The sequence below is a fragment of the Anas platyrhynchos genome, chromosome 2 (assembly GCF_047663525.1).
Source record: "Anas platyrhynchos isolate ZD024472 breed Pekin duck chromosome 2, IASCAAS_PekinDuck_T2T, whole genome shotgun sequence".
Classification (NCBI taxonomy): Eukaryota; Metazoa; Chordata; class Aves; order Anseriformes; family Anatidae; genus Anas; species Anas platyrhynchos.
This window is the reverse complement of record NC_092588.1, coordinates 98,462,781-98,489,418: the sequence shown is the minus strand read 5'-3', so window position 1 is coordinate 98,489,418 and position 26,638 is coordinate 98,462,781. Positions and strand designations below refer to the sequence as shown.

At 40.5% G+C, this 26,638-nt stretch overlaps 1 protein-coding gene across 4 annotated transcripts in view; it reads right to left on the bottom strand.

The window, feature by feature from the left end:
- The window catches only part of PDE1C (phosphodiesterase 1C), a 393,933-nt gene that overhangs the window by 295,716 nt on the left and 71,579 nt on the right, over nt 1-26,638 (bottom strand). Inside the window, exon 1 of one of the 4 annotated variants that reach the window (XM_005014000.6) lies at nt 26,198-26,396. The exons of the other annotated variants lie outside the window; for them this stretch is intronic. Coding sequence (XP_005014057.1) covers nt 26,198-26,282 — 85 coding nt within the window. The 5' untranslated portion in view covers nt 26,283-26,396. Of the gene's footprint in view, nt 1-26,197; nt 26,397-26,638 lie in introns of those variants that run through there. 4 annotated transcript variants of the gene reach the window in all.

Sequence of the window (26,638 nt, the reverse complement as noted above, 5' to 3'; positions counted from 1 at the left end):
CAGAAAAAGAAGTCACACCGCAGAGAGCTCAGGTCAGGGCTCAAGCACATTTCCCTGTCTTCAATCACACAGCAAAAAACAAGCCTCATTAAGAAGAGAGAACTTGTTCAGCTTCATCACCACATTGCCACTCCATAGGGCTTTTTTTTGGCATTGGGTTCTGTGATTTTTTTTTGGTTGGTTGGTTGGTTTTGTTTCTTTGGGGGTGGGGGGTAATGTATAAAAAACATTATTATTATTACATAACATTCTACATATATCTGGACTCAGAAGTATTTCCCCATGCTAGCACAAACTCATGACTCTCTACTGAAATGCGTACTCACAGCCCAATGGGTATCAGGGATGTTCAGATCTGGGTTGTCAGCTCATTAAAGAAAGGGATAATGTCATGTTGCAGGAAACCAGACTTTAACCCCACTAAAGTTCAGTAACACTCTTATCTTGGCATTTCATGCCTTGTCTCCCACATTCCCATCAGGGATTTCAAAATACTCATGGATTGATGGTGTTCATGGCTGGTAACAGCATAGCTGATGCCAGGAAAGGCCAAAGACAACTCATAAAAATTCACAAGCCCCATGTGAAGTAATTTGTGTAACCTTTCAAATACTATTTCATAATGACTTTTCTCCAAAACAAAGTTGTTTTTTCCCCTCACATTTTCACGGCATTTTGTCACCAGCAAGAACTAAATACAAGCAATGCATTTTTTGCACCGTGGGACATGTTTTTTAAAAAAAAAATTGCTAGATTTTGTTACACTCACACAGCATGCAATCAGTCATGGTAATATCAATGAGGAAAGAAATCAGTACTTTTTGTAAGGAGATAACACTTGGCACTTTTACTGTGATTCAGGAGGATTTTGTACAAGGAAGAAAATAGAAGAAATGAATGAACTGGCAAAAATCCACATTTCCTTGCTCAGTAAAATCTCCCCAGCAATTACCTGGTACACTCTGCCCTACAACTATTCCAGTATAGAGTTCAGTTTGTCCTCCTCCACGTCCTCTGGGATACTTTTCACCCCTCATCTCCGTTCTTGTTATTGCCTTGCATTGCGTGGAGCAATCCAAAATGTTTCAGCAGAGAAATAAGCAAAAAAAAAAAAAAAAATCAAGAAACACTGGAAACACAGCACTGTACAGAGAAGACCTAGGGGAACTACTTTCCATCTAGCAAAGGGTGGCAGACAACTTCTATTTCTAGATGTCCTACTCCGGAACCGGCATAGGCAGCCACGAAGTGGTGCTCCTGCCCATGCAGGGAGGCCACATTCACCATTTAGCCAGGCAGAAAAGGAGTGGTTTCTCCTACCTCTGCAGATGTAAGAGCAATGTCGCCTGCAGTGACAACCTTGCTGTGCCACAGCACACTCAGCAAGCAGCAAGTCTTCGCCACCCACCTAACCCTCCTCTGGTGAGGAACTCCCCTGCATGCCTTCTACGGCCATTTGCTTCCCAAGAAAACAGTAAGAGGGAGGACAAGAATAATAACCATTTTTCATGTCTGTAAAAAAAAAAAAAAAAAAAAAAAAAAAAAAGTCTTGACTTTTACTCAATGCTTTTCTGAAGAAACCTATTTATGGCAGGACCCTGGATTCAGGCCAGGATGTAGGCACAACAATTCAGATGTAAGGAAATCTGAACTCTAAAATTTGACAGCTTTAGAAACTTTGGAAGAACAATTACAAACAGTCTGTATCACGCTCCTTGAATTGTCACCAGATTCAGCTGGGGAGGTAGTCAGCCACAGAAGGATTCAGTCTCCCAGGCTAAAGCTGCAGATATAATTGATTATTATCCAAACACTTGAACTTGAAGTGCCCTTTCAGTTCAAAATGAGAGGGTTTTAATGTACTCAGTTTAAATAAATTACATTTTTAATCACGCTTTAAGATACAGAAGTTTCAAACAGAGCTGCATTAAAAAAAAAATAAATAAAAAAAAATGAAAAACTAACATCTGCCCAACTATAGCATTTCTTGTTTTGATTTTCTATGAAGGAACCAAGTGCCACAGCCTCATCTGGTAATCATTGTGTATTTTGTAGCTATTAGTTTCAGAGGAAATCTGCACAAATCTCCCCTTACTGAAATTTGGCATGACAGTGTAACATAATGCAGTAAGAAAATCTACAGTCTCAGATTTCTAAATGCAATCAGTCTGTTCCTTCAATATAAAAAGTCACGAGCTAGTTCCAGATGGTGACATTTGTACAAGCAAAGTCATTAGAAATCAAGAACCTCAGTGAAACATGCTGCAACTTAGACTTAGCTCAGTCTGTGCATGTGTATGAACATTAATATACATATTAAACATATTCAGCTTAGAATCAAAATAGATAAATCCCACAGTATTACTTTTTATAGTGCTTTTGTCCCTAACAAGTCATCAGCATTTAATCAAAGTTTAAAAAAATCTTACTGGAAATAAAAATGCATTTATAAAACTAGCAGCCTTTCAGATAGCTGTATTAGATCGGGTGTAATAAATGATAACATGAGCAGAAGATACCTTCCAGCCTGAAGCTGGCTGGGATCTGTCCACTTCAAATCCACATTAAGTGAGTGTGCATGTAACTTTATAGACATTCACTGAATAAACCCCACCAGCCATGAGTGAAAGGTCTCTGTACAACTCCTCTAGTCTCCTCCAAAACTCACATCCTGCCATGAAACTGAAGTATCCATAACCAGCATCCCAGTACATATCACATTTAACAGCCTTTGGCATTTCTGTTTGCAGCACCCCAAACTATACTATGGTCCTGGTAGCAACTCAGCTGCACAAATCTTTTTCTCCAAATTCTGCTAACATCTCTATGTTCACTGGTGAAGAACAAGAAGCCTTTGGGCCCTCTTTGTAGCAGTTTCAAACTTTCCATGCATCAACCTTTACAGGGTTTTAAAACCTGGAAGCAATTTTTGGCAGTTTCCTTCCTTCCCACTTGGTTTCTTCTATAAAGATGATCCAGCAAAGCAAAGCTTTGCTCCATCTGATGTTCTGCATGTTGATACATGGTATTTGTGTCATTTTGGAGCACATAAACCTCACTCAATGTTTTGAGGCAAGAAGGGTTTTCCAGAAAGGGTAAGACCTAGGACACACCAATTTATGTAGTTTCAGTTTCAAAATATTTCGGAACATATGTTACTGGATTTTATGTACACCCTCTTCTGCTCTCAAATGAAGGCTCTGAACACTTTTGAATTAAAAAATAAAACTTAAATAAAAAGAACAAAAAACTGCTTAAGGGCTTAAACACTTTAAGAAGAAAGTTATGTCACATTACACATTGATTAAAACTTACACCAACTCAAAATACATTTTGAGCTGGCAATCCAGAAGTCAGAAAAATTAACTTCTGGGCAAACTTCAGTGTTGCAGAAATAGGCAGACATTTGTTACTCGCGTCATCATTGTGACCAAGTCATGCAACAAAACTCTGGGTCAAGTAGAATAATAGAGGACGGTGACCAAACTAAAATGACACTTCCAGAGTTACGAATATTTCTTCTTCTATTTGGGAAAGTATACTGCAAAATAAAGCTTTAGAGACAATGACTCGGTTCAGATGTTGAAAACAGAAGTTCTAGCAGGATTTATAACACAAGCTTTTGTAAACAGAAAAGTCTTTTTTTTTTTTTCCCCTTCTTTCTAGAAGAAAATCAGCTGTATGTGCAAGTAAAGACTCAAAACTACAAGTTGAAGTAGCTCCCAGCAAAGTAATAGCATCCATGTTTGCCATCCTGACTGCTAAATTTCCTTTCAGTGAGTCCATTAACAAACAGCTTGCTCTGCAAATAAATAGCAGGTGGTCATTGCAATGAATCTAAATACTCTTTCCTCTATGAGCACGTGTAAGAACACACATCAAGCCCACACAAATTAATTGGATTATTTTTAATGATTGCACAGGAATTGGACCCAGACTTCCCACCAAAGCCTAATATCATAAAAGAATGACAACATCCTTGGTTTTCCAATGTTGCCTAATAAAAAAAAAAAAAAAGGAACACCAAAATATAGTCTTGTTCTAACACTAAATGATGCTTTGTGATATTTAGATATTCAGGTAAATATAGAATGATAGTTAAACTTCACCCTTAGAGTTACTAAAAAATGCCAACTACTGACCAAGGATATTTTTGACTACAAAGCAGTCAAAATACACAAGCATCACCTAACTGGATTCCTGTTTTCATCAACACTAAGTTAGTGCTGTGACCGAAAGGATTAGTCTTAGCCTTTCATCTTCCATTTATTTCCAAACCCACACCAAGCTCTTCCTCTCACACTAGGGAAAAAAAAAAAAAAAAAAAAAAAAATGATTTCAGTAGTGCCAGCTGCTTAGAATACCTTGAAATGGTCAAGAAACTTTTGTCTGATAAGAAAAGTATTTATTTATATCAGTAAAGAAAAACAAAAAAAAAAAAAAAAGAAAGAAAAACACATAATAACATCCACTGCCATATCTTATTTCAAATTATCTCGCTGTCAAGTACTGCTCTTACTACAACAGGTAAACTAGAAGAACAAAGAAAAAAGAAAAGAGAAAAAACTTTTTTTCTTTCTTTTTTTTTTAATATCATTACTGATTGTTTTGAACCATGTAAAATCTCCTTCTGATATCCTATGAAGCACTTAATTAAATATCAGATAAAATCATGTAGTTAGTAGTTCCTACAAACTATCTTCTTCAGAGTCAACTTCCAATCAAATACTGTGTGAACCTTCTTGTGCTCTAGACAAACAAAACTCATCGCCAATCCCTTACCAGAACCAAAGCCCTTGTTGAAAACAGCCATACTTTCCAATGCAGGGAAGAAAAAAAAAAAAAAAAAAGAGAGAGAGAGAGAGAGAGAGAGAGAGAACCGCTATTCCATTGTTTTTTGTTTGCTTGACTGCAGTTTTGCTTTGTGTTTAAAACATCCTTAAGAAACAAAAGGAGGACATAACTGTGTATCACTTCAACAACAGGAAAATTGTATCAGTAAGTACCTTTCTGTTAAAGTATAAGGCTAGAACTTGTAGAGTGCTGGGATATGAAACAAATTGTGGAGTGCTTCTACAAAAGAAGAAAAATATCAGTACTTCTGATATTTTGTGATATTATGACACAGGGCTCGGTGCTGGGGCCGGTCCTCTTTAACGTCTTCATCAATGATCTGGATGACGGCATTGAATGCACCCTCAGTAAGTTTGCAGATGACACCAAGCTAGGTGCGTGTGTCGATCTGCTCGAGGGTAGGAAGGCTCTGCAAGAGGATCTGGATAGGCTGCACCGATGGGCTGAGGTCAACTGCATGAAGTTCAACAAGGCCAAGTGCCGGGTCCTGCACCTGGGGCGCAATAACCCCAAGCAGAACTACAGGCTGGGAGAGGAATGGTTGGAGAGCTGCCAGGCAGAGAAGGACCTGGGAGTGATGGTGGACAGTCGGCTGAATATGAGCCAGCAGTGTGCTCAGGTGGCCAAGAAGGCCAACGGCATCCTGGCTTGTATCAGAAACACTGTGACCAGCAGGGCTAGGGAGGTGATCGTCCCCCTGTACTCGGCTCTGGTGAGGCCGCACCTCGAGTACTGTGTTCAGTTTTGGGCCCCTTGCTACAAGAAGGACATCGAGGTGCTTGAGCAGGTCCAAAGAAGGGCGACGAAGCTGGTGAGGGGCCTGGAGAGCAAGTCCTACGAGGAGCGGCTGAAGGAGCTGGGCTTGTTCAGCCTAGAGAAGAGGAGGCTCAGGGGTGACCTTATTGCTCTGTATAAGTACATTAAAGGAGGCTGTAGAGAGGTGGGGGTTGGCCTGTTCTCCCATGTGCCTGGTGACAGGATGAGGGGGAATGGGCTAAAGTTACGCCAGGGGAGTTTTAGGTTAGATGTTAGGAAGAATTTCTTTACTGAAAGGGTTGTGAGGCACTGGAACGGGCTGCCCAGGGAGGTGGTGGAGTCACCATCCCTGGAAGTCTTCAAAAGACGTTTAGATGTAGAGCTTAGGGATATGGTTTAGTGGGGACTGTTAGTGTTAGGTTAGAGGTTGGACTCGATGATCTTGAGGTCTCTTCCAACCTAGAAATTCTGTGATTCTGTGATTCTCTGTGAAATGTCAGAGCCTTGCTATTCTTACAATAAGTATTTAAGCCATTACTTTTCTCCAGTTCACTCCTTTTCCATTCTTTTCAAATTAATTATGTGCACATCCCTTATTTTTTTCTAGACCGTGTAACCATTTATTCCATCTTTTTCTCTAAAAGCATGTTTTCTAGACCTTTAGATTGCAAAAGTATCTGGGGGTAGGGGCTTCGTTACTGATGTAGATATCTACAATGCAATGTAGATAGAATGCAATCCAGGTTCCCTTTGTAGTCAATGGAAAGACAATGGCAATTCTAGTGCATGATTCAGCTCAGCCTGACATTGATGTCTAAAATAGGTCAGATGAATAACACCCTGCAAGAATCTATTTGTCTGCATTGATTATAAAGGAATCCAATATGTTTACCTCAGAGGTGGATGTCTTAAATTAGGTGAAATCCTGCCCTGACCTGTTTTCCTGTGCTGTTTCTACAGATTATTTTTGAGGCTCTCTCCTTGAAAATAATTGGACCATATAAAAACCACAAATAGTATTACATGAGGTTGCACCTACAGCATAGGAGCCACTTGACCTCATAAACGTCTAATCCACAGGGAAAAAAAAAAAAAAAGTTTTTATTGGAAAGGTTTTCAAGCAGACTCATTAGAAAGTTACCATGGAAACATTTTCTTCCATTGGTAGAGCACAGTTTGACAATAAGCTCTTGTGGGTGTGATCCTTCAGATTTAAATTTTGTAATGCTAGTAAATGAGGCCTCCTGTGAATTTCTCATGGGCACCTTTATTCCCTTGCTGAACACCAAAAAAAAAAAAAAAAAAAAAAAAGTACATTACTGTTCCACACAGAGATGAAATAGAGCTGTCTTCAAAAATAAATAAATAAATAAATAGAAATAAAAGGTCATTGAGCTAAAGGGAACACAAGATAAGATGTTTAGACACCAAGATAGGTGAGGTTCAGACACCAAGATAGGTGAGGTTCATGCTTTCCTGCTCACCAAAGGGACTGGCTTTAAAAATGACTGAATCCATAAAAGTAGCACAGAACAACAAACTGTCTCAGCCACATGTACCTGCCAACTCTGATCTTGGTCATAAAACTGTGATGTAGCAAATCAAATGATTCTCTAGTGTGGGGGAAATGCAATAGCTCCAAAGCACTTTATCAGCAGGTACTCAAAGTGACAGTATTACAATGGCATGCCTCCTCAGCCAAACAGATCTTTCTGTTACCTGGAAATGCAAGATGGATGCAGCCATTACTCTACAGCAGTACTAAGATACAAAAGCAGCTAATGCTGTCGGACCCCAAGTCCTACTTTTAAAGATAACTGAGATGCAAGTCCTTAAGTGCTCATGTCACACCTAAAAGCAGAGCCTCAGCTCCCATATCATTAAGAGCATTCAAAATTGGTTTCCATTATGAAGACAGAGTGGTAATTTTTCAGTAGCCGTCAAAAACAGCATACCTCTCTGATTTTAGCACAATCAGGCTGTAAACAAGTTGTTCCTGAAGAATTAGGATAGCTAGACCTTTTGTATCCATAGCAAAGGCATCTTAGGCTACTGTAGCAACAAGAACATTCAAAGAGAGGGGAAAAAAAAAATCAAAAGCAAACCACAGTCCTTTGGCTTTTACTTCCCGTTGCCCTAGATTGTTTTCAACTGCCTCATAATAAACCTCTGACCTGATACTGCCCAATAAGCACCACAAGACAGAATATAAGAGGTCATCCAGTATTCAATGCATTTCCTCATGCATACCTTCTCAGAACTGTCCAATATTATTGCTTCTAACATATATCTTAATGCTGTGGTAGGTTTCATGGCTGGAGAGGGGCTGGAGCATCACCTAAAAATACCTTTCTCCAGCTGAGATACTTCGGATGAGGGGGGCTATCTGTGTATTGCCATGATTTCTCACTGTGTTTGTGCTTTCCTGATCCCAGCTTTTCCCTGGCACAGGGGTACATAAGGGAGGGCCATCTGAAAATGCAAGGCCTGGCCTTTCTATTAGGTGAGAGAAGGCCAGTGCTTGAACATGAGCTAGCAATGTGTCTTTGCAGCAAAGAAAGCTAATGGCGTCTTGGGCTGCATTAGAAGTGGTACAGCTAGCGGGTCAAGAGAGGTGATCCTTCCCCTCTACTGGTGAGGCAACACCTGGAGAGCTGGGTTCGATTCTGGGCTGCTCAGGGTACAAGAGATATGGACATACTGGAACAGGTCTAACGTAGCGCCACCAAGATAATCAAGCAACTGGAGCATTTCTCTTGTGAGGAAAGGCTAAGAAACCTGGAACTTTTATGCCTAGAGAAGAGAAGGCTCAGGTGGGATCTTAGCAATGTGTAGAAGTATCTGAAGGGGAAAAAAAAAGTAGGAGACAGCTCTTGTCAGTGGTGCCCAGTGTCAGGACAAGAGGCAATGGCCAGAAACCAAAACACAGAAGGTGCAGTCTGGACATCACGAAGCGCTTCTTTAATGTGCAGGTGGCAGAGCAGTGGTACGGGTTGCCCAGAGAGGTTGTCTCCCTCCTTGAAGAACTTCAGAAGTCACCTGGACATGGTCCCAGGCAACCTGCCCTAGGTAATAACCCTGCTTGATCTTGGGGTTGGACCCAATGACCTCCAGAGGTCCTCAGCTATTGTGTGGTTCTGTGTGCTCTCCACTTTTGGCACATCTGCAAGCTGCGCTGAACACAGCTGAGCCTCCTTTGGAGTTGGAAACACAAAAGGCTTGTGATCCTCCTTTACATTGCATCTTCTAGATACATTAGGAAGAACACAATTTTGGGATATATAACATATTTGATTCCCATCCTATGTGAAACCTGCAATATTTGACAGACTGAATTGCTCTCTATGGTAATCCATAAAACCAAACACTTCAGCTTAATCTGCTAACTAACAAAGATGCAATGCAATAAGGAAAATGGCTGACATAACTTTTATTTTTTCCATTCTTTTAGTTATAAATAATCCAAGTAAAAATGGAGTCACTGAAGTTCCAATGAAGTCCCATCTTGTGTTCCAGTGAATACAATGGATAAAATGCTGAGCTATTATTTTTACTAACTAGTGCTATTTTTACTGCTAAACTGTAGCAGTCTTTAGCTTGGGCCACATATAAAAGACTTCCAGTTATTGGGCAGCATGGCTAAGAGTTAACTGCAGGTCAGACCAACATTTCCAGCAGTATACTCTGCCTGCATTTTCTTTTAATAGGTCTATTCCTAAAACCAAATAGAAAAGAGGACACATTGCCTCTGAATTCAGTTGAGTTGACAGCAGAATATGTAAGAGCATGGCTGGGAGAAATAGGCATTTCTGCTTGTTTTATTATTATTATTATTATTATTATTATTATTATTATTATTATTATTATTATTTGTTTTTTCTCCTGAAGAAATGAACTTGCAATTTCATGTGTTTTGCCTCTTTCCTTTTACAGCATCCCATTTTAAATTTTAATCTGCATGCATCCCTGAGACCATCATGCTATCCATTCAGGTTTCCATCAGATATCTTCCTCTGCACAGACAGGTCATACTCAGCAGAGAAAAGAAACATGCTGTGAGCTCTGGCTTACTTACCAGCTCCCAGGAGAGTTCATTTTAAAGGAACTCCAAAACATGCAGTCCCTGGAAGCTTCATTCACAAAATATTTAGTTTTACAAGGCAACAATCCCATTGTTTTCAATAGGGACCAATTAAACACCATTTCCTTTGCCCTTCTATTTCAGTCTATGCTCCCTGGGGGATCTGGGTTTAGCCCTCTGGCTGTCAGGAGAACTCCTGTGGAAGTCCCTCTGACGCCTGCTCTCCTTCCCTCCCCTGCTAGGCAGAGATCTCAGCCATCAGCCAAGCCCAGAGGTGACCCAGAGCACACCTAAGTAGCACTCGGAGAAGCACGTGCTGCAAAGTCTGCACTATGTTCCACCTTCCCCTCAGCAAAGATTTGACTCTATTTATTAATGTGTAATTTACCCCATTTGTCTTTCCCTACATGTCACTTCTAATGTTTCCTCATGAAATCTTATAAGCTAAGGTGCCAAAACACCATAGTACAGAAGGCAACTAAGTGTGGTTTATAAGCAGTAACTTTTCAAAAATTGGTCTCATCCTTCTGGAGCTTCCTCAGGTACCAGGTCCTCACTGCCTTATACCTTTGGTCATTTATACCTTTGTTAAATTTCTGTTCTGTTGCTATATTATTCCTTTACCTTCCCTTGCTTCCATACATTTACACAAATGCATACACAGTCCTGGTGACAAGCAGCCTCTTCTCACTCGACCCTTGTCAAAGACTCCATGCTGCTTGGAGGGGAAAGAGAGAAACTGCACAAACCTTGCACAGGTTATTTTCAAAACCTCTGTAAGAGAAGCTTCAAGCTGAAGAGTGCAATGCCATGCTTTTCCCCCTAAATTCAATGTCGACATGTCTCTTTGTGCAAATCCCAGCCTCAATCCAACTGAAATCAGCAGATTTTTTGCAATTCTTTTCAATAAAATCCTTTCACAATACTTAAGCACAGCATAACCTTAAACCCAGACTGTGGAAAGCCCCTGTGTTTGTAAATCCGTGCTTGAGAGAGCAAGCCAAGAGCAGGACAGGATTTGTTTCCTCTACCTTGTGAAATGAAGCCTGATCTTTAATTAGCAAAACCTAACACTGCACTGGCCCACCTGCCAGGTGGCACAGACAGGAAGGGTTTTTCACAAATAGAGAACAACATGTGCAAAAAGATAATCCTGATAAATAAACTTCTTATTAATAGGCGACATAGCAAGCCAACAGAACGGTTATGTTACACCGCTTCATAAGCCACTGGTGCAGGTATCAGGAGCACCATCATGTGTCACTTTCCTTTTCAGCTCATCTGCTTCCTACCAGCTTGCTGCAGAGGTGGGCCAGTGACATGATCCTATACAATATAATTGTTTTGTGTAATTGAAATTCAGGGCAATAACCAGCACTTCTGGTGCATGAAGAAACCAAGTGCTTCTTCACATTTCCCTGTCACTGGCAGCCTGCCGGTGAGCACCTGCCAACAGCTGTTCTCTGGTTTGCTTTTGCAGCAACTGGTCTCATGATGCAAAAGGGTCCACTTGCACTGAGATGCTCAATGTTTCCAATGTTTTAAAATGAATACTCTTTTTATATACCTCCCCTCCTTTTTTTTTTTTTTCTTTTTTTAAATCTCCACTTTGAAGCAAGTACAGCCAACCTTTTAAGCATTCTGATGTGAAAAACGCCACCGGGAATATTTGCTAGTGTTGTTATTACTTCACATAAACTACCCACACCCATAGAAGAAGTGACCAGCATAACATAACCTCTTTCCCCAAAGCTGCCTTCCCAATTTAAAAATAGCTCTGCTTTAATAATATATAAATTTAAAATTAATATATTTAAAAGATTCACTGAACTTCACATCCAGTTGCTGTCAACCTGTGCGAGATAAAAGAAAGAAAGATCCAAGGCCAGTATTAGGGCATTTATCACACTGTACTTGAATATATACCCTTGGTGAAGTCCCTCAGGGAAAACTGACACTGACCAATATGAAATGTTAGTTTTATTTTAAAAGTTACATATGGCTGTTCAAACAGAAACATTAGCCAAGGAAAAATACTTCTTTGTTCTTCTGAAAACCACTAAATGAAACTCCTATAAAATGGGAAATGATTAATTTTTTCATTAGTAATACTGTAAGTAGCTTCATTCCTGATTCTGAATGAAAAGTCCCTTGGCTCTTTCTAAACACAGTGCTACTTCAGCAGTTCCAAGGGTGATCAGGCCACAATGAATGACGAGTCTGTGCAACACAGCAGATGCTCTGTTTTATAGCCAAAAATGGGATAGAGTTTATTAGGGTTTTATGCTTGGAATCCAGAAGATGCTTGTCTGCTCTTCAGGACAAACCAATTGTGGTTTCTGTGGTGCAGGAGATGTCTACTGGCCCTCCATGTGCTCAACAGAATATTTAGATACCCTCAAGAAGACATATGACAACCATATAAAACCTCCTGCCTCGATACACATGATGCTGTGGATACAATAGCAGGGCTTAAACTCATGCTCCTTAAGAAGTCTCACAGCAGAGGAAAGAATTTAACTATATTTCTCTATTTCTGAGATGACTGCTCACCTATTTTCTCAAAAGTATCTGAACTGAAAAGGAACTGAAACCTTCCACCCATGTTACTGAAAGGTAGTGGGAACAGAGTATTCACAACATCTGCAAAAATACTACTTAAAAGCATCAAATGTAGCACTTAAGAGCTGTATGACTGAGTTCCTAAAGCAACTTTTAAAATATAGAAGATACTTCACCATTATGAACAAGCCTCATTTGGGCAGATCTTGCAGTAGTAAGGAATCTCATTTATTGTAATGGGACTAATCACACAGAAATGCATTACTGAGCTCAAAATACCTGTTACTGCCTTTGTTGATTTTCTTTGGTTCTACCATGCATAGCTACAGAATCTTCTCACATGCTGTCTTTTGAAAAATATTTAGCTGTACCATTTTTATTTTTTAATCCAAGGTCTTCAGCTGGGGAAGTCCAACTGCATGATTTGTGAGGTAAGTGGCATATAGTGTTCATGTCACTCATCCTGACTGCTTTAACCTGACATATCCATCAGCATCCACCAGCTTCTGCAACTACAATCAAAATTAATTTTCTTTTAGCTGTTGTGTTCATCCACGTCTTGAAATTTCAGTGATCAAACAACGCTATTCAAATGCCGTGCATTGTATTAGCAAAAGACTGGAGAAGAGAGAATAATACCATGTGTTACCCACTTTAAATCACTGAATTCCAAGTGGGAGCAAAATTATCAGATTAGACACTTCTCTTTTAAGTATTGTGGCACGTTGCCCTCCAACCACAATGAAATGTAAAGCAAATACGCCTTTCATTTTCAGAGCATTACTGCTATGTGAAACATTTTTGAACACTAAATAACTCAGGCCTAATTTTAAATTTTCCTTTCTCTTTCAAAATCATCACTAATAGTATTAGGGATTTGGACTGAATACAAAATATAGACTAATTTTTTAATCTTATCTTTAACTATCCCTGTTCCTCACTGGTATTTTTCTTTAAAAAGTTTTGGAATTGTTACTGGTTTGTTCTTCATCAGCCATAGTAAAAGATAACTCAGTTTCCCAACTCTAATTCTTGCTGTAGTTTGTAGTGGTTTAACAATTATGCCATGATACGTGCAAGTACAGAGCGTATATAGATTTAAAAGCTACGCAGGAGAAAAGAATGTTCAAAATGTTACAGAAACTATTTCTGTTGCTTTATGAGATACATGTATTTGATGGCTATAATGAGCAAAATTTTTAAAAATTTTGTTTTGTTTCTTTTTGAATGCTCAAGATTACCAAATGCGACTTATAGCAGTGACAAATGTCTTATCCATTTGAATGTTGCTCAGTGACTTCAACGATCAGCTTATTGCAAACAAAAACAAATATTTTGTAGTTTTGACAAACATCACATGTGTCATCTACATAGACAGTTTACTGCATGCAATGATAAATCCACTAAACACATCAAACTAATCTTTAAATTGAAAAGGAAGATTGTGGATGAAATTTAAAATAATCACGTAGCCTAAAATACATTGCAGCATGTACAGACAAGCCTATTTCATAAACACAAGTCTTGTGAAAATAAGGGAGTAAATGTCCTAAATTCCCAATACATTTTTTGACTTGCATCGTTTGACTTTAGGAGTTCAAGGTCCATAAGGTACAGTTTCATTTTCTCTAGAAATGGAAATCATTCTTAGCACTGCCATTGAGAGAGAATTTGGCACCCAAAGCATGTCCTATGTTCCCTTCTACTCTCCTGCAGCTAAACTGTGCAGGAGTCTCCATCCCCTCCTCTTGATTAACAGCAGTGCCAGCAAAGAGCAGGGCTCAGGCATATTAGTGTCAAAAGGTGAGGAGGAGGACTATGGAGACTGGGGAAAAACATGCAACTCCAAGCCTAAAATCCTATGCCCCCTTGGCTAACATTATTTCACAAACACGGAAAAACCCTTCTCTTTCCATTTAAAAAAGTTTATTTGTAACAGCACCCACACATTACAAGCAAAATTTGCAAAAGTGCTTGAAGGCTTGATTTCCTTTGCCTCTTGGCTTCAGGACCTAAAGGTACTGGTATTTTAACTAGGCTTATCCAAAGCATCTGAACATATTAGTGCTTAAAGAACATTGAAATAAATCAAAGCTAAAAACTTCCCAAAAGGACACAAAACTTGCTTGCTACAAACAACATGAGAGAGAGTAAATGCTAGTGACTGAACACAACACATAAACACACAATCAGATGGGAATATATCCCAGAGGTTTCATTTAAGTATCAGTGCAGAGCTGAAGAAAAATAATTATGCACATAGTGTTACTGTAAATGACAGCTAATAAAACAGAAGGCTCAAACAATTGTTGCTGCTTCAGAGGGCAAGTAGGCAAACACAATCAGAGAGTAAATGACAAGTCATCGTGCAGAATTTCACTTCAAAAATCCCACTTCACTTAAATGGCACAATGAATTCTAATTAATAGGAAGCATTAGACTGGAACATAAGGCAGCAAACATCGCTAAAGAATAAACATATTCTCCCATGAAAGAAAATTTGGTCTGATCATGTTGTCAGGCTGACAGAAGCATCTTCCAGGAGCAAGTGGATGCAAATTATCAGCAGTGCTGTAATTACCATTCTCAGTACTTACACTTCCCCTGCCTCAAGAACAATTAAGCCTTAAGCATTAGCCAGGGGGACAGGAATAATGTCATGAAGCTACCTAGCAACTGTAATAACAACAACCGGTTGATACTTTGGGAAAGGAGGAAAGCTGAAGAGTGTTAGGAGACTGGGCTGATAGCTGGGCTATGGGATTATTTACAGGAGCTGAAACCATGCAGCCATACTCAAGTCCTAGCTTTAACTTGTCCAAGTGAAGCTCATGCGCAAGGCTCAACAACAGCTTTGATCCCCTGGCCTCCCCAGGCTGCTGTGACAACTCCCAGGTGGGATTTTAAATGGCAGTGTTTTGTAAAGGTTCCTCCAGCTGTTTGTTCTGCATCACCTAGAATTTGCTCCTACCACCAAAGCAGCTAAGAGGAATGATTTCAACTTTATAGCCAGATGAAGGCAGGTTACCAGCAACCAGTACCTGCTCACTGCTGCAAAGTATGCTGCCAAGCATGCTGCCAAGCATAGCCACAGAGGAGCTCCTACACACCCTGTTCAACCAGGTTGCGGGATAGACACCTTAAAGGCACACCAGATGACTGTACCAATTCACATCAGCATTTTGTGTCTTTGTACTGGGACGCAGGAGGTCTCCTTGTAATCATTTCTATATCTAATAAGGAGAAAAGGTGAAGCAAGTACCTTGATATCCACCTATCATAACAAAAAACTCACGACATGAAAAAATCAAACATTTTTATGTAGGAAATATGTACCTTAATGTCATTAAACATTTTCAGCTCAAACCTACCCTGAATCATGCCTGAGAAAACCATCATTCACTCACTTGAAGTGAGGCAAGATGTCCATTATCAGTTAATCCATATACTTTGCATAATTTATGACGAGTAGGCAATCAACTAAAAGCTAAGGTTAGAAGTAGCCATTAGAACTTAGGTATTTCCTGCTGGAATTCTATTTAAGTGTTCAAGTTACTAGAAAACAAATAAAAATAAATAAAAATAAAAATAAAATAAAAATAAAAATAAATAAAAATCACCTAACTACGAAGGAACTTTCAAAAGAGACATAAGATGCCATGTTCTGGATTTCCTAGAAATAGCCAATGGTTATAGTAACAGTAGAGTTAGCCCACAGCTGTGACGCTGGAAAATCCCACTGCTTTTATTACTTGAACAGCCATGAAATAAGTTTCTCTAAATTAACCCTGAAAAGTAACGTATATTCCCAGGAGCTGTGGTAGAAGATACCATGGTCCCTCATGCTGTGTAACAGTTATATACACATTCAACGCTTTTATACTGTATACCATATATACAGTACACAGACTATAAAAAATATAGATCCCCTTCTTTATGATTCAGATTGAAATTAGATCTGATTATTACGTTCTATTTTAATACTCCAGATTTTGGCAAGGAATAAAGTCACACAGCTTTGCCAGAGATATCTTAGATTTGCTCATACGGCAGTTTTAAGAAAAAAAAAAAATCCAGACTGCAGGCCAAATTATGTTTTGAGTTATCGGGATTGCATAAGAGTCAGTGCATAATTTGGCCTGCAAGATCTGTAATTCTGAATTATGATAATGTTCAAGGCGGAAAGAACATAGATTGTCTTTAAATCAAGGGCTGGCAAGTTAGGAAGAAAAACTATCTCTCTCCTGTAGACCAATCTAATGTGGTGTTGTGCCACCAAATAAGGGCAAATAAGGAAGTCTGAACCCCCAAAGATCCCATTTTCAGAGTACATTTCAAGGGAAATAGTGATTATTAGCAGTATACATGTCCGGTAATAATCACAGCTTCAGGAATAGAGGAGGAAATCAATATAAATTAAGTGGGCTTAGCATTCTGCTGTTCACATTGTGTTCAGCAGCATGTAAAACATCCTATCCTGCAAAATATCAGCTTGAATGGGAGATTAAGATGATGCTTTCCATTTTGCAGTATAGTTGATGTTAGCATCCATAAATTCCATAGAACTCTTTATCAAAATATTTTCATTCTTTACTTACTTCCTAGGATGTTATGATTGCAATTCTGCAATTGGTGTTTGACAAAAATACCCATTGCTCTCACATAATCATGGAGCACGATTTTCTCACTGCACAGCAGAGTCTTCAGCCAGCAGCTAACTGAGAGCAAGGCCACTTGTTTGCCCACAGAAATATTCTGCAACTTCAGAACAATTTCATGTGCTCAGCCAACAGCAGAATCATGGCCTGGATTAAATTCTCCTTCTAGGTTTTCTTAAGAGTATCTGCATAGTAAGTGTAGGTCAATTATCATTGTCTATATATATATATGATTGTCTAAAAAAAAAAAAAAAGGAAGAAAAAAATGACATTTTGCTGTAAATTTCAAAAGTTGGTGTATTTATAATTTTTACTTTGAGTCTGTCTCCAAAATCCCTGGAAGTTTTCTTCATATACTAATCTGCCTGCTGGGAATAGAGTAAAAAAGCTTAGTTTTCAGTGGTCAAGATAAATTCACACTGGTATTTTGAAGTGAAGAATAAAAGAAGGAAAGAGGTAATGTGTAAAAGAGGAAAACAGCAGTACCATTTTGGGGAACTGGATCCATTACCACAGTTCAAGAGTATGAGACCCAGAAGCGGAAAGAAAAAAGAAAAGATTCTATAAAAAGCAATCAGCATGTCACTTGGAGGAACTGCAAGGACTTCAGCTACCCACATATGCAAGGAAAAAACTGGTACAATCTGATTTTGGAAAGCTTTCATTGCTAATAAGCATTCATTGTCAATACTACGAGAGAAAGGACTGACAACCCAGATCCAAACTGCCTTCCTTATTCTCACCCCAGATGAGTATAAGCTGGTTATTTAAATACTAACTTGAGAAGAGGCACTTGGAGTCAAAACTGAATTAAGTGGTACTGGCTGAGCAAGTTGCTTACCCAGCCCCTTCTCCCAACAGCACACCATTTGACAGGTCTCATCGCTCTGCATCACTCTGAGAAGGGGGCCAAAAAAGGCACTACATCAACAGAAATAAGAGGCAGCATCATGCAGCAGCAAGAGACTAAGCACCACACGCTGCCATTTAATGGAGAAAGATGATGCCTGCAGTCTTCCTGAGGGAAATTTTCAGGGGGCTGATTGCAGCTGCTATGACAACAAGGGGGAGGATGTGATGTAACACCACGACCCAAGCAACTGCCCTCGTATCATCCCAGTGCACGGCTCGACTCCACCAGCTGGAAAGCCAGTGGAGACCTCATTAAGTGCATCTGTTCAGTAATTACTACAACTTTCCCCTCACCACGCTTCCAACTTTGCACACAGCTACTGATGTAATCATGAGAGTTAACCTCCCTGGCCTGAATATTTTGAGCCTGTAGCTATCGGAAAACCGGGAATCAAGTTTCAGAAAGATCACTAGATACAACCTCTGTCACTGGGCAGGGAGAATTTGGGAGGAAAAAATATCAGCAAAATCTTGACAGAGTCTTGGAAGCAATCTGTGGTAAAGCTGCCTGATTTACCTTCCTTTGTGCATACATCAGCCTCTTCTCTAACCTACAGCAGCGCACATTTCTACCAGCAAAAACTGTCCAGAGATGCATCCTTTGCTCATTTAATTCACTGAAGGTCTCCCAGCTGCAGTGGAGTGATACAAATTTAGTGCTGGCCAGGATCCCACCTTTTGACTTGATTTGCACTTATACAAATAAGCACAGGATGCATCCAGGAGCTTTCTGCTTTGTTACTCATGCATTTGGAGAAATGAGCTTGAATTTACACTACAACAGGAGAATGGGGTAGTTAGCACAACACGAGGGTTTAAAATAGGAGATTTGAAGCAGAGATGCAAATCCTAAAAGGCTATTAGGTTTGAGAGCTCCTAGACTCTGATCCTCACACCAGCAGTACAAACAAGATGCAGACCTCTGGCTTTCGACACAGAAGAGGGAGCTGGCTGGGGCTGCAAATGAGGGAAGGCTTCTCCCCATCAAAGCCTGCCTGCTCAGAAATGGGCCTGGCTGGCTGCCTAAAACTGAGCACAGAGGAATTTATGCCTGCTTATTTGTTTTCAACTTTGGTTGTTCTAGAGTCTGAAATTTGTAATTAATCTCAGTGTATCAATCCAGAAAGCACTGGGAGCAGGACAAGTTAGCCAAAGATCAAAGAGAAAATAAAAGCGGGAACAATGACATTTTACACCATGGTAGGATGGGGTCCCTCCTGGTACAGAACAACCATCATTTGTTGTCTAGAGAACTGACTGCACTTCCTTCCCTCACAAGGCAGGAGTGGGGGGATAAATGGCACAGCACGTATGGGATCCGAAGCAAAGGAAATGGCAGTCTACATTTCCAGCCATGTACTTCCATCTTTTGCCCTCTTTGCACTTTGCACTGGGGTCCCAGTGGCCCACAAGCCTAGTTATCGTAGATATTTCCCACTAGTGCATCCTATTCCCAACAGACTGACTGGCTCAGGCCTTTTGGTGATGTTAGTCCTGAAGGTAGATCCAGATATGACTGACTGATCACCAAGACCCAGACATACGCAATTCACCAACCTCCAAAAACATCATGTAAATAATTTTTCAAGAAGCAGGAATGCTTCTGGACAGTGATGTTAGTGACTTTATCCATCAACATCTCTCTGCCTCATGCAGAGCTCTGGAGGTTATTTTGCTCTAAGTGGAAGTCAGCTACCGGTAACAGCAAAGCCCATTCACTCATGTCAAAACTTACTGCCAAGTTCTTGCCATTCACAGCTTCTGAGATAAATAAAATCAAGAGGAGGAAAGAAAATAGTAGTTTTGATGTGACCCAGCCACAGTGACCTGCAATATGAGTGTGATCCAGTGCGTGCTGCCTATGAACCTGGACTGCAGGCCTGCACAGTGGCCTCTGCCTCAAAGAAGCTCAGAGGGGAGAGGTCAGCCCCAGACACCCGCTGTGTTTTGGGATGCCAAGACACACACAGCAGAGCACAGCTGTGAGCAGCAGGTAGGAGTGGTAAGGCAGCTCATCCACAGAAGTAAATGGGCTGAGATCCATGAAAATACTGCCAAGCTCCTTGCCATGCAAGAACCAACACTGCAGTCTTTTCAGAGATCACTTACTTAGCTCACAGCAGTCTACCCTGAAACACTGATGGTAGAGTACCATGTCAAGTCCCTGTAGGGGCCATGGAAATCACCATCTCCACCCCTTTATAAAAGCAACAAGAGGAACAGCTAAATAAAAACATCATACGATGGGTGAGCAATTGGCTAACGGGCAAGGCCCAAAGGGTTATGGTAAATGGGGCTGCGTCAGGCTGCGGGCGGTCACCAGTGGGGTCCCTCAAGGCTCCATTTTAGGGCCGGTACTTTTCAATATTTTTATAAACGATCTGGATGTAGGACTAGAAGGTATTTTGAGCAAGTTTGCTGATGACACCAAACTTGGAGGAGTTGTGGACTCTGTTGAGGGTGGAAAGGCCTTGCAGAGGGATCTGGATAGGTTGGAGAGCTGGGCGATCACCAACCGCATGAAGTTCAATAAGAGCAAGTGCCGGGTCCTGCACCTGGGACGGGGAAACCCTGGCTGCACGTACAGACTGGGCGATGAGACGCTGGAGAGCAGCCTAGAAGAGAGGGATCTGGGGGTTGTGGTAGACAGCAAGTTGAATATGAGCCAGCAGTGTGCCCTGGCAGCCAGGAGGGCCAACCGTGTCCTGGGGTGCATCAAGCACGGCATCGCTAGTAGGTCGAGGGAGGTGATTGTCCCGCTCTACTCTGCGCTGGTGCGGCCTCACCTCGAGTACTGTGTGCAGTTCTGGGCACCACAGTATAAAAAGGACATGAAACTGTTGGAGAGTGTCCAGAGGAGGGCTACAAAGATGGTGAAAGGCCTGGAGGGGAAGACGTACGAGGAACAGCTGAGGGCACTGGGCCTGTTCAGCCTGGAGAAGAGGAGGCTGAGGGGAGACCTCATCGCAGTCTACAACTTCCTCGTAAGGGGGTGTCGAGAGGCAGGAGACCTTTTCTCCATTAATACCAGTGACAGGACCTGCGGGAACGGGGTTAAGCTGAGGCAGGGGAAGTTTAGGCTTGACATCAGGAGGGGGTTCTTCACAGAGAGGGTGGTTGCACACTGGAACAGGCTCCCCAGGGAAGTGGTCACTGCACCGAGCCTGTCCGAATTTAAGAAGAGATTGGACTGTGCACTTAGTCACATGGTCTGAACTTTTGGGTAGACCTGTGCGGTGTCAAGAGTTGGACTTGATGATCCTTAAGGGTCCCTTCCAACTCAGGATATTCTATGATTCTATGATTCTATGAATTCGTGTTGCCCATCGCTATGCTCAGAGGAATGCCACTCCACACGAAGAACCAGCTGGGTGTCCTACAAACACACATGCCAGCAATGCAGCCTCCCTTCAGGTGAATAATCAAGGCAGAGTAGATGAAAACCACTGTGGTTTGAAACTAAAACACAGCTTTGTAACCCAAAAAGCAGGAAAAAAATCTCAGTTTTTGCTTTATTTCACGATCTATTTGCTTGCAGCTTTCTTTAGGTAAATTTTTGAGAAGTAAGAGAAGGGGGGTTATTTTCCTTACTAGTTTATTATAACAGCATTAGACTTTGCTAAATCATATCTAACAGTGCCATGTCCTATTGCAAGCTTCATTTTTTTTAATATTAATAAAATTGGATTTCTCAGTTTCTAGATACTAGATGAAAAAACACTCTACTGTTTACACTGAATTGTTACTGCTTATCAGCTTTTATTGAGAAGGTATTCTCAGGGTATGGTCGGGAGAGAGATAGGGAGGGGAAAAAGCAAAGTTTGGGATTTGTGTTTTTGTTTAGTTTTTAAATATTTCAGTTGTGATTTTGTAACAAAGACAATTATACATAGTTTAGGTACAAAGACAAAGAACAGCTATAATCCCCAACAGGAGTTGTTGCTATGCATTCCCCTTTCACTTCTTTGCCAAGGACATTGTTTTTGCACAGGTAGAGATACCTGTGCTACCTTCCCAGGAGTGGACCGACCCCACAGCCATTTCTCCCAGACTTCCTTTGAAGGAACACTATGAGTGACACGCACACAGAATCAGTGACAGATCTGTCAACATCTTACAATTACAGCATATTTTCATTCAAACTGACTTTTTTGTGAAAAGAAATTAAGGGCAGAAATAAAGCAAATCTCCATAATAACACACTGTATGTGCCTATGTATGGGCTGTGGGAGTCTTCTGCTAAAGCCTGCCTCTTTTGTGGCTTGCAAAGTTGCTGTTGCCCTCAGAAGAATAAACAACTCCAATAAAGCTGAAAATCAATACACAAAAACAACGCAGTTAACTACATTAGAGTTGCTAAAATACACACCTCTCTGAGCAAAATGCAGTACACAAAGAGTGAAACTGCTCTTATTTCCCTGGTTTCTTTCTACAATCTTTTTTTTTTTTTTTTTTTTTTTTTTTTTTTTTTTGAAGTACTTTCTATTCAAGTTAATTTGAACATGGAGATCTTAACATACAGTCTTTCAAGAGACTACAGTGGCATTTTCTTTAAAAATAAAACAGGTGACACAGAGTTGAAGGAATTATTTTCTCATTCTGAGAATTCTGAGAATTCTTATTCTAAGAACGCTGAGCTCAGTATCTAGTTAGCTTCCAATCTTTCCCATCCCCAACTCATATCAAGACAACACACACACCCTCTCAAGCAACATTTGCTTTGACCACAACAGATTCCTGATATGAACTTGAGGAACCCACAAAGAACCATACGTTAGAGTGTTCTTCACAGGTTGTACAGTGACAGCCTTACAAGTGATATTGAAATAGGTTTCAAACCATGAACTGCAATCTAAGAAACTAGAAACATTAAGAAAACCTTATTTTTATTTTTAATATTTCAAAGTAGGGGCTGAAAATGCCACTAAGCAGGACTCAAATCTCTAGCAATAATTGGAGGAAGGACTTTTGCACATGAAATGGAGCCCTGGTCCTCCTAAAGAAACTTTCCTGCAAGGTTTAGAAACAGCTGCTGTGAGCTAAACTAAGTGTTTCAGTTCCACGTCCCTCCTCCAATGACACTTGAGTTACAGCAGAACTCCCCATCACTTCAATTCATTCTAACCTATAAAAATAAATTTATTAGATAAATTTGGACAGGACACTTAAAACAGTGTTGCCAGGTGCTTCTGGATATGAAAAGCAGAGAGTGGGAGCTCTAATGAAGTTAGCTCTTAGTCATAGGAAGGTGATAAATGCAGAAAGAAAATATTCTCTTGCTAATGTTTGTGTTTACCATTTTCCCAGGTTTAAAGGCAGTGAATGTTTCTCTGTCTTGCACCTTTAGAGAGATAATTACACCAGCAAAGTCAATAAGTAACACTGGTGTTCTGATTTAATAGTATTTCATTTACAAGGGAGTGATGAGACAAAGTGCAGGACAAAAAAAAAAAAAAACACAGGCATGAGTTCCTCTTAATTTCTTTTCCTTTAAACTCAGCTGTCATTCTAGTATTTTTTTATTTTTTATTTTACTTTTAGCGCAGGAAAATTTAGCCAAAGTTAAAGAAGAGCTCAAACACAATAACTTATATAATTAGTCTCTGAAACAGACTGAAATCTGAAATCTGCTGACAGAAACCAAGGAAAATAAAGATACTGAAGCCTTCATTAGAGACATATTAAACTTTCTAGAGCAAAAGAAATTGCCTGCTTCATCACAAACAGTCTCGCTAAATGGTGCGCTCTGTAGCTCTGGACCCAGTAAAGGGCTCCCTATAGCTCCACTACAGTCCCTTTATATCACGCTTCTAGTGCCAAAAGGCCATAAGCACAACCTCCAAAACCACACAAGAAATTCTCATTGCGTGTGGAGCAGCACACCTCAGCCCTCCTCATGGGCTCTGCCAAAACAGCGGTTGGCATCTGGAGGAGAGGGATTTGCAATCAGCTTTCTTTCTGTACAAAGCAATGAGGTATTGGCATACTTTTGCCTTTTAACATTGGAGGCCAGATACTTCCACAGGGATCTGTGGAGGACTTGGGAAGTGCTGAGCTCCCGCAGATCTGACATCCATCCACCAGCACTTGAAATCAGCGAGGGGAAAATTAGAGCTGCCTAGAAGCTGCTCTAAGTTGCCCTGCTGCATGAATGGATGCTGACCATCTCCAGAGGCAGAAAGTCGTAACTGCAGGCAATCAGCCAGGAGCACCAGCCTTCTTCCATTCCCTGGCACCCTCACATTTGAATTCAAGCCTAGGTCTTTCACAAAGATTTTCATTAAGTTTTATTGTAAATGATCATTTTCCAGAACACTGTGATCCTTTCTTAGCAATTAGAATAGGGGTGGATTAGTGCTGCTTTTGCATGCAAGTGGAAACACATTTATCTCAAGCTAATATTACCCTGTTCCTCAAGAGTTTTGGTCTTTTCTCCCAGCTGACATACTTCAATAGCAGGTGCAGCAGCTCAACGCTCCCCAAAACCTTCTTGCAGTACCTGAAACCAGCTATTTACACAAAAGCCTTATTTGATCCCAGAAAGTACATACCCATCCCCAACACTTTAATGTTGTTGTCAGATCTTTCGGATACATTCATTTTCTTTAACATAGAGATTAACTAATACATGAGCCACTCAGATTTGTCCACTACACTGTGCTGGTAATACTAGATAGCATGTTTACAGTGTTTTCATGGTTATGTGAGTCAATCCAATGCACATTTACCCAGATATAAAAATAAGTGTTATATAACACACAGCTCACAATCAATACGTTGGTTGTGTGCATCAAACAGAAGAAAACAGCACATGGGCTTCTATGTAACAACTGTCCTAAGAAGCAAAAGAAACTGCAATTGCCTGAGTCATCTGGTCCAATATTTGGTCTAGTTGTTTTGTGAGCACAAGTAGCAATAAAGACAGCGGAGTAACAAATACAGCAATCCTGCTTGTTTGTTCACGAACAAACAAAATAATTAGGCAGTCATAAATGCTCAGCATCAGCATCTTCAGATAATGTTTTCTACTGGCTAGGCTCAAAAAGGAAATGTTTATCCTCCAGAATGACACAAACTGAAGAAATATCTCTATTAGTAATGATGATGAGAGATGGATAGATTAAGGAGAGGAAGTTCAAAAGTCAGCATGCTGCAACTTAACCTGTGGAGGACTACCACCTTCCCAGAGAAACAAACCTGAAGTCGTATTTACCTGGCAGTTTCACCTTTAAAATACTAAATGCACATTAACAGATTACTACACAAATATATTTTAGTGAAGCATACATTTCTGTCTCCATTTCTTTCAGTAAGTTTGGTGGTTGCAAAAATAAGTTTTCTGTGAAGCAGAGGATTAGATAAAACAGATGCCACCTCCCACACCAACAAAAAGCTTACATTCACCATTATTAGATGAAACCATGACCCAGTTATACTAGTACAAATCAGGAAAGACTCTCAGATTTCACAACTGCAAGGAAGTAGAAGCTCTGCCACTTAAAAGGTATTGAGGGGGATTTGTATTGATTGTTTCCACATAAGTTATCCATATATACCAAATTAGATTTCATTTGAATATTAAAATGCTATAAAAGTGTGTTTTAGGAAGTATTGTGTTTTATATAGCATAGCCTTGTGAAATGGGCAGTTTTAGCAGGGTAGCCTGCTTAGAAAATCCTCCAATTTTAACTTCTGCACAGCAAGACTCCTGGAACAAACACAGACACTTGTTGCTTTGAGAAGCCTCACTTTTCCCCAAGACAGTGAACATAATAAATTGCACTCTTCAAACAGCTACAAGAGAAACAAACAGTCCTAAAATTCCTAATCTCTCCTCACATCTTACCCTCCCCCAGCAATTCGTTTCTTGTATTCGAGAGAGGCAATGAAAATGATTACGTTTATTTTTATACAACCTAAGAAGTGACAAAGGGTTCCAGAATTTGGAAACACTTGCTAAGACAACAAAGAAATATTGGAAACAAAACCAAGGCTCCCAAGGGTTGTGTTACTGGGCTCATCGGAAGGAAACACAGCTAGCAGGTTGGAAATACGTAGTCCTGAAACAGTGGCTTTCCTGAGATAAGGTTCCAAAACAAGAAGTTCTGCAAACGGCTCAGTGAACTCCTGCCAAAACCCAGGGAGAGGATTTACAGTGGCTGCATTTCACAGACAAGTTTCTTAGACAGAATTAAATATAGAAGGCGTAATGGGAAAAAAAAAAAATAAATTGCAGGGCATCTATACATTTTAAAGGTATGCAGGGAGAAAAAGCAACTGTGAGCAACAGCTGTCTTTTACCTGAAGCTGCAGAAAGAAAGGAAAGAAGCAGAAGAGAAAATGAAGGAAAGAAGGCGATTTAAATCCAGCTCACCAATTGTAAAGCTATAGCCATCGATGCTGAAAGTAGCACTCCGGCATTTTTTAAATCCTTCCTTTCTGCTGCTTGGCTCTGTCATGATCCTGCCAGCTTGTCCTTTCAGCAACAGCCGCTCTCTCCCCCCTGGAAGCAGCGCGCTCGAGCTCGCTCTGAGCTGCCCTTGGATATCTGTGCCAGCACACACACCCAACTTCACACATCTCCCAGCGCGGGGAGCCCAATCCGAGAGGCATGCACCCAGCTGCTCTCTCCTCCCCCAGACGCTCTCACTGGCATCTCACCGACATGCCTGCCCGCGGTTTACCCACCGGTTAGAGGCTCCGGTACCCAAACCAGCAGTCAATTAGTGAGAAACTACCAAGTCAATAAGCCAGCTGTATCTGTCAAATCTCTGCGTAGGAGTTTCGTGTAAAATTAAAAAAAAAAAAAAAAATT